This window comes from Sinohyriopsis cumingii, chromosome 7 (assembly GCF_028554795.1).
Source record: "Sinohyriopsis cumingii isolate HCF-2022 chromosome 7, ASM2855479v2, whole genome shotgun sequence".
Taxonomy (NCBI): domain Eukaryota; kingdom Metazoa; phylum Mollusca; class Bivalvia; order Unionida; family Unionidae; genus Sinohyriopsis; species Sinohyriopsis cumingii.
The window spans coordinates 121,861,449-121,873,739 of NC_142967.1; the positions used below are offsets into that span (position 1 = coordinate 121,861,449).

At 35.6% G+C, this 12,291-nt stretch overlaps 1 protein-coding gene across 1 annotated transcript in view; it reads left to right on the forward strand.

The window, feature by feature from the left end:
• Window positions 1–12,291, forward strand: part of LOC149796047 (rho guanine nucleotide exchange factor 12-like) — a 344,172-nt gene that overhangs the window by 244,382 nt on the left and 87,499 nt on the right. Inside the window, exon 25 of the mRNA XM_089965965.1 lies at window positions 6,511–6,543. Within this exon, the coding sequence (XP_089822091.1) occupies window positions 6,511–6,543 (33 nt within the window). The remainder of the gene's footprint in view (window positions 1–6,510; window positions 6,544–12,291) is intronic.

Below are 12,291 nucleotides of genomic sequence, written 5' to 3' on the forward strand. Positions count from 1 at the left end.
GTTTTGATTTTAAGCAATTGTGACACCACTACAGTAAAGGACAGTCTTCAGTCATATGATTGGGACAGCACAACAATAAGGAACAGTTTTCAGAACTAACATTGGGACACCGCTATTAGAGGGGACAGAGTTATCAGTTCAGTAGATGGGACACCGCTACTATAAGGGGACAGTTTACAGTCCTATGATTGGGACACCACTATAATAAGGGACAGTTTACAGTCCTATGATTGGGACACCACTATAATAAGGGATCAAATGATCTAAACCTGCAGAAGTTGAAGGCTTTCTCTCACACCAAGTCACTAAAACTAAATATGGAATCACTTGAACTATTTACTTTATAAGTGAACTCTGAACCAGAATTGTTAATTGTGTGTGGATTAAGTTGGTGACTGACAGTGATGATATATTGGAATGGGATTAAGTTGGTGACTGACAGTGATGATATGATGATGGAATGGGATTAAGTTGGTGACTGACAGTGATGGTATATTGGAATGGGATTAAGTTGGTGACTGACAGTGATGATATATTGGAATGGGATTAATTTGGTGACTGACAGTGATGGTATATTGGAATGGGATTAAGTTGGTGACTGACAGTGATGGTATATTGGAATGGGATTAAGTTGGTGACTGACAGTGATGGTATATTGGAATGGGATTAGGTTGGTGACTGACAGTGATGGTATATTGGAATGGGATTAAGTTGGTGACTGACAGTGATGGTATATTGGAATGGGATTAGGTTGGTGACTGACAGTGATGATATGATGATGGAATGGGATTAAGTTGGTGACTGACAGTGATGGTATATTGGAATGGGATTAAGTTGGTGACTGACAGTGATGGTATATTGGAATGGGATTAAGTTGGTGACTGACAGTGATGGTATATTGGAATGGAATTAAGTTGGTGACTGACAGTGATGGTATATTGGAATGGGATTAAGTTGGTGACTGACAGTGATGGTATATTGGAATGGGATTAAGTTGGTGACTGACAGTGATGGTATATTGGAATGGGATTAGGTTGGTGACTGACAGTGATGATATGATGATAGAATGGGATTAAGTTGGTGACTGACAGTGATGGTATATTGGAATGGGATTAAGTTGGTGACTGACAGTGATGGTATATTGGAATGGGATTAAGTTGGTGACTGACAGTGATGATATGATGATGGAATGGGTTTACACCATAGCTTGTTCCATACAGCATTGTGAATTTTATCCTATCTGTAACTCAGTCAATTTTATGGTCAGCATCATTAAATATAGTTAAAATATTCTAATTCGTTTTAAGTAGTCCGTGTGAAATGAATCAGGTACATATAGCTACATTAAGTGTCTTGGTATTGACTTTTGAGACTGTTGATTTTGAATGCAGCTCCTGTAAAGGTCAGAAATATGTTCATTTTACTTTCTTACCCCAAAAGTATTTTTACAACATAATTTTTTCTACTCTTGGCAAGTGATAAACCATGTACTGATGAGATCAGTTGATTAGCATTTGTACCGTTAAAATTTGGTTAGCATGTCTAGATCACATGATTTAAGAGTTATCTATAAATAAAAACCAGCAAAATCCAAACCAAGCCAACCCCCCGCCCATCAAACAAACATGTGGTTATTAACTTATTTTGAACAAGAGGGAAAAAAAGCACCACTGGTATACAAAAATTAAATTCCATAATGCCCAGTACTTTAAAAATGTGAACTTCTCAAACACTGTGCCATGATTACAGATGCAAATAGAATGAAGCACTCTGTGCCATAGCCACTAAATAAGCAACTCTGCTATCTGGCATTTGACTATCCAATTTTGGATATTATCCGTATGCCAGTCAGCTAGGAGGTCATATCTGTATGTTTAGTACAACAAATTAGCTCCAACCTTGTGACCCCATTACTTTAATTTTTCATGATTTGCAAAGATCAGTCTTACATATCTGTCGATTGTAATTTTAAGTAAGTGCAATTCTTTTTATAACATGTTTTTTGCAAAGCGTAAAATTACCCATGTATATTGGAGCACATCCAATGTCAAATCTTCAGTTTTATAGTTTTCTACATTGTTAAACTGCTGAATTTCAGAAGTAAATTTTGCATATAGTCTGCAATCCCATAATGGCAAAATAGAAGTGATTGCATTGCATAATGAAGCAGAAAGTGACTGCTTGGATTAACTCATTCAGCCCCAGACCCGTTATCAGTATCACTGCTGCTATGCCCCAGCAGCGCTAAGCTGTGTCTAGCTGCGTGTGCCCCAGAGTTTTTACCTGTTTGAAAATTTTGTAAACATCGTGCACATGCATTCACTCTTACCTTAATTTCTCTGCTTATATCCAATTAAAATCCAAGAAAGTTTCACCATTTATTGCAAATGAATTTGTCTACACAGTGATGTATTTTTTTTCCCTATTTGTCCAAGTCTTTCACGACTTATTTATACAGAATTTACAAAATTATGTGCAACGTTTATCCGCAAGAACTCGATCATCAGCGCTGTCAGCATCCTCATCTTCGGACGATTCAATCTCAGAAACTTCTATGTCCGAATCGAAATCTCACAAAATATCCAACTAATGAACATATCTTTCCTCAGCTTGCTCAGTATTTTCAAGATCAAACCCGAGAAACTCCTCATTTTTGCTCTCATCAAAAATCACTCTTACGTCCGCCATCATTTACGATTTTTCATGACCAGAACACGTGTAGTTAAACCGCTTTCAAAACAGGAGCCCTTAGCTTCTGAACAATTCAAATTTCCGCAAATGAAAGTAAAATCATTTCTGATTGGTTTAATAGTTGTTAGTTCTTGGAATAAATCCATTTCTAACCAATCAGAGACGTTGAATCTAACACACATTCATCACGCTTGGAGACGGGATCGGCCATTGAATGCAGTAAAAAAATCACGACTACAGGCGGGATCGGCCATTGAATGCAGAAACCGGATCACGCCTACAGACGGGATCGGGGCTTAAAGGGTTAACTTCTATGACAGAAAGAGGAATGCTTACATTTGTTTTGTTTCATCTTGCTTCAAATAGCATTGCCTTGCAATCCCTCAAAGTGACAAGCTGACTCTCCTGATGACGATTTTGCCAAAGATCATTGACCAGAGTGAGGAGGGATATACAACTACAACTGAATGAATAGAAGGATGGCTTCTTACAGACTTTGATATTGAGGCAGTTAACTTTAATGACTTAAACATTTTTACAGTTTCTAGGTATATGAATACCGACAGCCTCATCTTTTTCTGGTAAAGAGACCGATTGTCTGTAAAAAACCAAATTATGCCAGTGTAACGGAATCTCTGCTTAAGGAAAAAGAAAAAACAAGTATCCTGGTTTGGAAAAATATCCAGGGTCCCTCCAACCACTAAAATAAATGGTTTTCCATAAGATTGTATTCCACCATACAGTAGATTCTAAATTGGAAACATGGTAACTTTTTTACATAATGTCTGTGGTTTTGATCACGTGAGCATGTGCACTTGTATGTGTGTGGTGATGATATATCTTAATGCTAAATTTACCAAATATTTTTCATTTGAAAATGTAATATATGCTTTTTAAATTCAGATTTGTATTTCCAATATTTTCTATATGGCTTATAAGAGTAGATTACTTATTTTCATTTGTACATTGTCACATTTTGGGGTCATGTGGACTGACTCCCCAAGGAAAATCAAAACATTTGTAAAACCCGCAACACTGTTTGGCAGGTATACATTAAGCTGTTATTGTCCTGAGCTCAGTGTTTGAATGCATATACCTATACATGCTAATGTAATAATGTGATTGTGACTGTACCTTGGGACTTGAGAAAACTGCTTAGAGACTGGAACCAGTCATTATTACAGATACTGATATTTTCACTAAGCAAAAAGAGCAACAACAAAAATTTGGGATTGAAGATTGTGTTTGGTTTACATAGTGTGACCATTTCTTCTTTGGCATGATTTTACCAAGTTCTGCTGCTCATGACAGAGCCAAGTGACCTTATGGAGAGATCAGACTTGTTTCATCAACTTAAGTCTTACGGTTAAACTTAGACTTAAGACATATGATTGATCAGTATTTTAAAATTTCAGCCAATCAAATCACAAAATACATGTAAACCTCCCACACTGGAGTGTTTTTCTCCTGAGTTTAGGGGTGTCTCCTGTCCTTCCATCCCTCACTAAAATCTCCAAAATCTCCAGCACACAATATTATTAGTGAAAAGAAATATTTTTTCCCCACTTCTTTCACAATTTGGTTCTAGTTTAATACATTTACAATAGTACTGCCTGTGATCATGTGACTGAATGGTTTAAGCAGGGCAAGACATTGTTGCTAATTTCACCCTTGATCCATTTGGCTGACTTCATTGTTTTAAATTTGTCAAGGTGGATTATGCTGTATGTGAGCATAAGTAATTCTGAAAGGATTGAAGACATTAATGGTTTATGGTTGGGTTACTGAAAGGATTAAAGACATTATAGAACAGTAATCATGACTTTGATTCCCTCAACAAGGTAAGTTTTGCCTTGGTGCTCATAGTTGTCTAGATGGAACTTCGTATGATCAGAAGTAATTTGGAGAGGGAAGAATGTGTTAACTGATTATGGATGTATTACTTAAGAGCTCAAGTGGCATAAAACTGTGGTTTAAAATTTGTCAAGATGTCTAAGCGTGCCAGTGCCAAAACACAAAATCCAAGCAACCAAAGTATCGTACTAAATTCAGTGATGGCTTGGATGTTTTGGCAGAGACAGTCAGCAATATGAATCTACCCACAGGTATGAAGCAATTTAAATTTCTTGCTGGACTCTAGAGAATTATACTGACTTTGCCACATTCCAATGCAGACACGAAAATGAACATTTTACATCCTGAGGAAAGTTCAGGCTTACTCTAGAGGAAACCTGCACTCAAGAGTACACCATCTCTTAAGCATTAAGATCAACAATGATTAGGACTGCCACCAATATAATCCAGCACTGATTGCCTAAGAAATGCTAAATTTGATTGTGATACATATAGGAAGAGTGTGCATGGCAAGAAATTACTCTGAAAGGATGGATTTGATGAGGTGATGTGCATATTTTTTAATATTAAAAAAATGTAACTTTTGTCCATTTGCATGCTAAAAATCGGATCATTGAAATTCCTCCCTTCAAATGTGTAATTCTAGACAAATATTGGATTTAAGAAATTTGATTTTTAATGTTGTAAATCAGATTTCAATTGCATCTATTCAGATGGCTTGTTAAGTCCAGTCTAAAGTTTTGTTTGTAAATTCATACCAGGATCTTTTGTTCAAAAGTTTGAGTCAGAATGTAATGCTGCATTGTGCTGGTTGACTTGTACATGTGTTATGAATAAGGAGGTGTGACATCAAGTGGCTATGCAAACCGATAGTTCATTATTGCTATCGCTAGTTGTTGTATAAGCCACAAGAGGCTTGTAGTGTTCAGACTCGTCAGCTTCCTTGTCTCCTTACACACATTGTAGTGATTTCCTGCAATGTTTCTTCTGAGTACAACCACTTCCTTCACTGTGTACAACACCTACACCTCTTGAGTTAGATCCAACAGATGAATTTGGGTCTGTTTTTAACTATATGTCAGCCATGTATTTTTGCCCAACCATAATTTTCTATGAAGCTTATATGTATACCCTTCTCCATGTATGATCTGTCTCCAAAGTTTGAGTCAAGATTTAAGATTTATGTTATGTTTTTTAAATATAAAAATTTGGTATAATTTTTATTTATTTGTTTAAAAATTGTGTATAAAGTATTATCTCCAGATTATATTTAAATCATTATCTACATCACATTGTGTAATAGGGTCATGCAGATTGATATGTTATGCATCATGGTAAACCAGATTAGTTTGCTGCCAAATATAGGGCACTGTGGTCTACATATTATGTGATAGTAATTTTGATGAAATTTTTTTATTTCAGTTTTTTTTATAAATAATATTAGTCAAAGGATAAGTCATGCATTTTTATGTATTTTATGCAAGAAGTGCAGGTAAACATTGTTAACTTTTAAAGGAATGTAACCTGGTGGACTGGTTTTAATGAGCATCAGATGTGTTCCATTTTATCCCCCACTGTTATGCTTATTTTGCCAGTCTCTCGCAATGACCTCACATCCATGAACCTGTCTGGAGATGGGCAAAATACAGCCTAAGCATACGCCACTGTTGTACTTGTTTAAAGTTTTTGCAGTTTTTAATTTTTATACATACACCTTTTGAAAGACTTATTCAGTCTTTTTTGAGTGCATATATGTTTTTAAAACACGCACCTAGTTTTTGTAAGAAAGACTTTTCTTGTTGATTGTTGAAAGGCTTTTAAAATGTTAATTTTAGATAAGAATAATGAAAGGTTATCATTATGTCACGATTAATACAGAATTTCAGGTCAAGCAAGTCGGAACAACGTCAGTATACACGTAACACTCCAGTATAGCTTTAATGACATTTTAATAATGAATTTCAGATCATGGAAAGGCTGCTCATCATCACTATCTAGGTAACATGCCAGTATAACTCGCTCCTGACAGACACATGACTATTTCCATGTGGTATAATATTCCTAAGTAACACATATAGTATGTAAAGCATATTCTTTCTCTATTTTCCTACCATCTAATTGGAAATGACAGCAACTTTTATTGGCTGTGTACTTCTTATGTAAAACCTACTGCTGTGCATGTTTTCTGTATTTCTCTGAATCAAAATTCTTTTCATCTGCCAAAATATCACGTGAGCTTGTGATACGACTCTATATCATTGGGGTACATTTTGGGGTATACTTCTCTATATCATTGGGGTACGTTTTCTGGTGTGTGTCTCTTGCATCTATCAACATCTGTTATCCTTGAACTTTGCAGAAATTAGTTTAAAAAATAGTGACCAAAGACTTGTGTGCTTTTGTACAGGTGACTCTGATCAAAATGTAGCCATGGCAGGAAATTAAAAATTATTCACCCATTTTGCAAGTGCTGATTCAAGATTTACCAGTCTTTCTTATTAATAAAGGTTCTTCTTTTGCAATTATTGCCAGTTTTGTTTGTTGAAAGGCTGTAGTTTTAAAAATTTGTTTTCCGTTTTTAATCTAGCTTGTAAAAGCTCATTGTGCTTGTTCCTCAGTACACTTAAGAGAGGGAGGGCTGACTGATCAACTGGGGTTTGAAGCATCATATGATAAGTTCCAAAAAAAGACTTAGATAATTAACATCATTATTACAAGCATGTTGAATGAGAGGTTATTATGTGGTAAAATGTAAGAGCTATTTCCGGATGAGTAAAATATGAGTTAATTATGGAAAAGTAAAATATGAAAGATGATTCTGAGTGAGTAAATTATATTTTTACCTGACAGGGTGAATTATTTTTTAGTTTTTAACAGGCAGCACAATCAACTAAAAATAAGAGAAAGCATTACTGACTTTGTTAATTATCACACGAGCAACATACACCAGGTCTTTCTCTACTATCAGATGACTGCCTTTTGCTAAATATTCTTCTAAACAAATAAAACTTCCTCAATATACTCACCACATATTTTAAAACTTTAAGATAGATGTGAGTAAATTCGGCACATATTTTAAACTTTAAGCTAGATGTGAGTAAATTAAGCAGATTTTAAAACTTTAAGCCAGATGTGAGTAAATTCAGCGCAGATTTTAAAACTTTAAGCTAGATGTGAGTAAATTCAGCACAGATTTTAAAACTTTAAAGCCAGATTTGAGTACATTCAGCACAGACTTCAAGTTGAGCTATCTTGGAACAGTTTTGGTGTGATTTTTCTTTGCAGACAGTAACAAACACAATGCTTATGCTTCCCTTTCTTCGATTGCTTACATGATTTTCTTTTCAAGATTGTTGCCATTGTGTCTTGCTTGAATCTATCTTCACATAGTATTTAAAGCACAAATGGATCATGAGCATGAAGGGTCATGAGCATGAATACTCCATATCTTACTCCATTATATCCACATATTTTTACAAATAAACTGGGATGATCCGTTTTATACATCTTTTTATATACCTTTCCCTCTATATACATTTTTGGTCAGGCATATCTATTTCTAGCAGATTTACTGGAATCCTTAATATAGCAAAATTACTGTGGTCTTGCTGTGGTCTTACTGTAGTCTTGTAGTTTGACTTGTAGGAACATTCATTAAGCCCTAGCCCAACAGAAAATTATGCACATTGGTGTGAATTGATTTTCTGTGCATGATGATGAGATGGTTTACCTATACTATGCACACTATATGTTTTTTGGATGATTACATATCATGATGATGAATGTTTCATTTTTTAACTGTACATTTTGGCCCAAAAGACAACTTATCCCAGGTTTGGGATGAATCAAGCCCAATCTGGTTCATCTTTGCTCCATTCACTGTAATAAAGGAAAATTTGAAATGATTCTTAAAGACACATGTACAATTGTTTATTAGCATCTAACCAGACAGTTGTATCCAACTGTTGATTACCTTCTATAAAGACAATTGTTTTTACCATCTTAAGGGGGTGGGGGGCATTTTATTTAGTTCTGTCTGCTTAGTGGACATCCTGAAACAATGACAATATATGAACACATCTTGTTTTGTTTTAACTGCAAGCTGACTAAGGAATGTTGGCTTTGGTAGCACCTGTCCTCATTTATTGTCATATGATAGATACTGTATAAAGAGTGATAGCACTGATGAATACTGGAACTGGGACCATGTTTTATAGACTTGTCTTGCAGTCTTTTAGTCAGAGTTGTTATAAAAGAATAGGTCCAACTTGTCTGGAAATATGAATCTTAAGTTGTCCTTTATCAAAATGCAGAGAGCTAAGTTCACGTGGAGTTGGGTCTGAGTTGTCAGAACCTGGACTGATTTGTTTCATGTATAGTTGTCTTTTATCTTCCCAAATTTCATGTTGTTCAAGCAGACAAAGCACAGATAAAGGAACAAGACCCCCGTGAATATTCCTGTTAAAGTTCAACTATGTTGCTTTGGGTAGACCAAAACTCACTCCTGATGTTTAATGTAAAGACCTTTTTGCAATGCAAGTTCTTGTTTAACTCAGTTCCTGCTCCAGAGGCTCATATTCAAAATAGAATTAAAGAGCTTCCAAAATAGCTTATGTCCCCAACATTCAGTATTGCCTGCCTTTATCCTACCTGCCATCATGTACTAACTGTTGGATCAACAGATTGATTGTACACAGTGATTTGATACTTGATTATCCCTGACTGCTGATATCAAACTAGACAGTGAATAATAATATAGCAGTAGTGATTGAACTGTCAGTAATTTTTGTCAAGTTTTCAGACAGTCCTAGTAAATGGAATAGGACTTGACTTTTCCATGTGGAAAAATGGATTTTAAATACAAGAAAAAATTAACAAGGTTATCAGGAATAGGAATTAGTGTTACTGAAGGGGTTACCAGAAACTATCACAGAGCAGGGTCACCAAATGCATGTAAGTTTACGGGATTTTCCTCTTTATAGATAAGTTATTATGTCAGTCAGAGGGGATTACATTTTTTTATTTGAAATTTTGGGTTCTTATTTCATCATTATATGTAACTTGATACACATCACAAATATTTTCCAGAATTTCCTGGTTTGTAGCTTATGAGGTTGTTAGGACAAGTGGCATGGCCCAGTTTACATTATCAGTCTGTCTGTGGTGTCCATCAGTATTTACTTGTCACACTCTGGAACCAGTGTTTCATCAAAACTGGAATACAGGCTTATGTTACTAACATCTCAGACAAGTTTAATAGGAGCAAAAGCCACAAATATTATTGAGTTTGATCTTGCATCATCAGATTTACTAAGCCTGTTACCACTCTTGAGACTGGATTTTTAAAATTGATTTACTAAGCCTGTTACCACTCTTGAGACTGGATTTTTAAAATCAGATTTACTAAGCCTGTTACCACTCTTGAGACTGGATTTTTAAAATTGATTTACTAAGCCTGTTACCACTCTTGAGACTGGATTTTTAAAATCAGGTTTACTAGCCTGTTATCACTCTTGAGACTGGATTTTTAAAATCAGATTTACTAAGCCTGTTACCACTCTTGAGACAGGATTTTTAAAATCAGATTTACTAAGCCTGTTACCACTCTTGAGACTGGATTTTTAAAATCAGATTTACTAAGCCTGTTACCACTCTTGGGACTGGATTTTTAATATTGGATTTACTAAGCCTGTTATCACTCTTGAGACTGGATTTTTAAAATCAGATTTACTAAGCCTGTTACCACTCTCGAGACTGGATTTTTAAAATCAGATTTACTAAGCCTGTTACCACTCTTGAGACTGGATTTTTAAAAACAGATTTACTAAGCCTGTTACCACCCTTGAGACTGGATTTTTAAAATCAGATTTACTAAGCCTGTTACCACTCTTGAGACTGGATTTTTATTATTGGATTTACTAAGCCTGTTACCACTCTTGAGACTGGATCTTTAAAATCAGATTTACTGAGCCTGTTACCACTCTTGAGACTGGATTTTTATTATTGGATTTGAGTAAATATTGCAAATAGTTTTATTGTAAACAAACTTGATATCCAGTGCAGTTAGAAATAGTTCTGAAATTATATTCAGTGTAATCAGGGTTTTTCCATTTTCAAATACTTTCTAAAGGACAGCAAGGAGAACAAACTATGATGTTGATGAAGGAAAAATCACAAGTTTGGGTTACTAATGGGATGTCTCCCCCCCCCCCCATTGCAACAACTATGGAATCCAGAAGAAAAATTGTTTGAATACAATATGCTTAGATTTCAATAGAACAACTGATAAATATTAGCAACATTTTTGCATCAGGGATTAAAATGAATAAGTTGTAATTCATAGCTGAAAAAGAACAAAACAAATATTGTATGAGAAAATATATAATGCAGGCTAGCATAAGTTATGTGCAGTCTTGTAAGAATGCATCAGAATTTCTTTACAAATTTACAGATGTTTGTTTGTAAATAACTGTTTTTCCTAATATTGATTTTTGCAAAAACTTTTGCATACTTTTGCAAAATTCCTGTACAAGTTTATTCATTTATTTGTAGAGAACTGTTAATGGTCAATGGGCAGTGTGAGGCAGTGCATCACTGTCTTGGGCCTGCTGCCATGCATCTGTCTGGGTGGCCCCATTGACCCCTTTCCCAGCCTATTTCTTGTTGCAGATTTTGCTTGTTAGCAAAATACCCCTTCCAGTGTAAAAAAAAAAAATGAAATTAGTGTCAAATCCAGGAGTAAAATATTTATTAATTTACTTTCTACATCTTTGCAGTGGTTGAAAATTCACACTTCAGACTCTTAATGGTGCATGGAAATTTTTAATTCTTGGTTGAAAGTTCCAGTTGACTGATTCACTGCTGACTAGTGTTTCTCTTGAATGGAAAGGATGTTCTGTTTTGGATCATTAAAAACCCATCCTTGGTGGACCTGGTCCTGGTCATTAAAACTCCATATTTTCTGTAGCCCCAGTCTTGGTTCATTATAAGACAGTACTTTCTGGGCCTCCATGTGGCCAATTGATCTAAGGCACTCATCTTGGGCATCTCACCTCTGTCCACATGGGTTCATGTCTCGGGCTTAGTCAGTGTGGGTATGTGAGAAAGCTCAACAGCAGTTTGTATAGCAACAGTATGTTTATTGGGAGGGGTGCCAGGTCATGAATAGCCTATCGTGTTCTGAAAATTGCGTTAAGCCCACAACAACAACCATACTTTCTACTGGAAGTTTGTTTTTCTATTTCTTTTAATCTAGCTCACACAGTTGCTTTGCTTCGACTAATAATACTAATAATGACTTAGCAGAGATGGAGAGAAGGTATCAGGTTGTACTTATTACAACTGGTGTTAAAAGGGTCGCAAAAAAGTTCGAGAAAACAACCATTCCAATAATCAAATTAAAGTCCACTTTTATATTTTTATACGCATTACTTGACTGATTGGGTGAGTGGAATTTTTAAGCTTTTTCAAACTTAACATTCAATTGTCTCCACCACTCTGGTGGCCCAGAGGTAGAGCATCTGCCTCAGATACGGGAGGTCGCAGGTTTGAACCCCGCCAAGTTGTACCAAAGAGTTTTAAAAATGGTACTCACAGCTGCCTCGCTTGACGCTCAGCATTAAGTTGTTAGTGTTAGGACTGGTCAGCCTGGTGTCAGGATAATGTGACTGGATGGGACATCATGCTACATGTCTGCAGCATGATGCCCCAGTGCTAAACATCATTATAAACTGTCACACTGCAGAC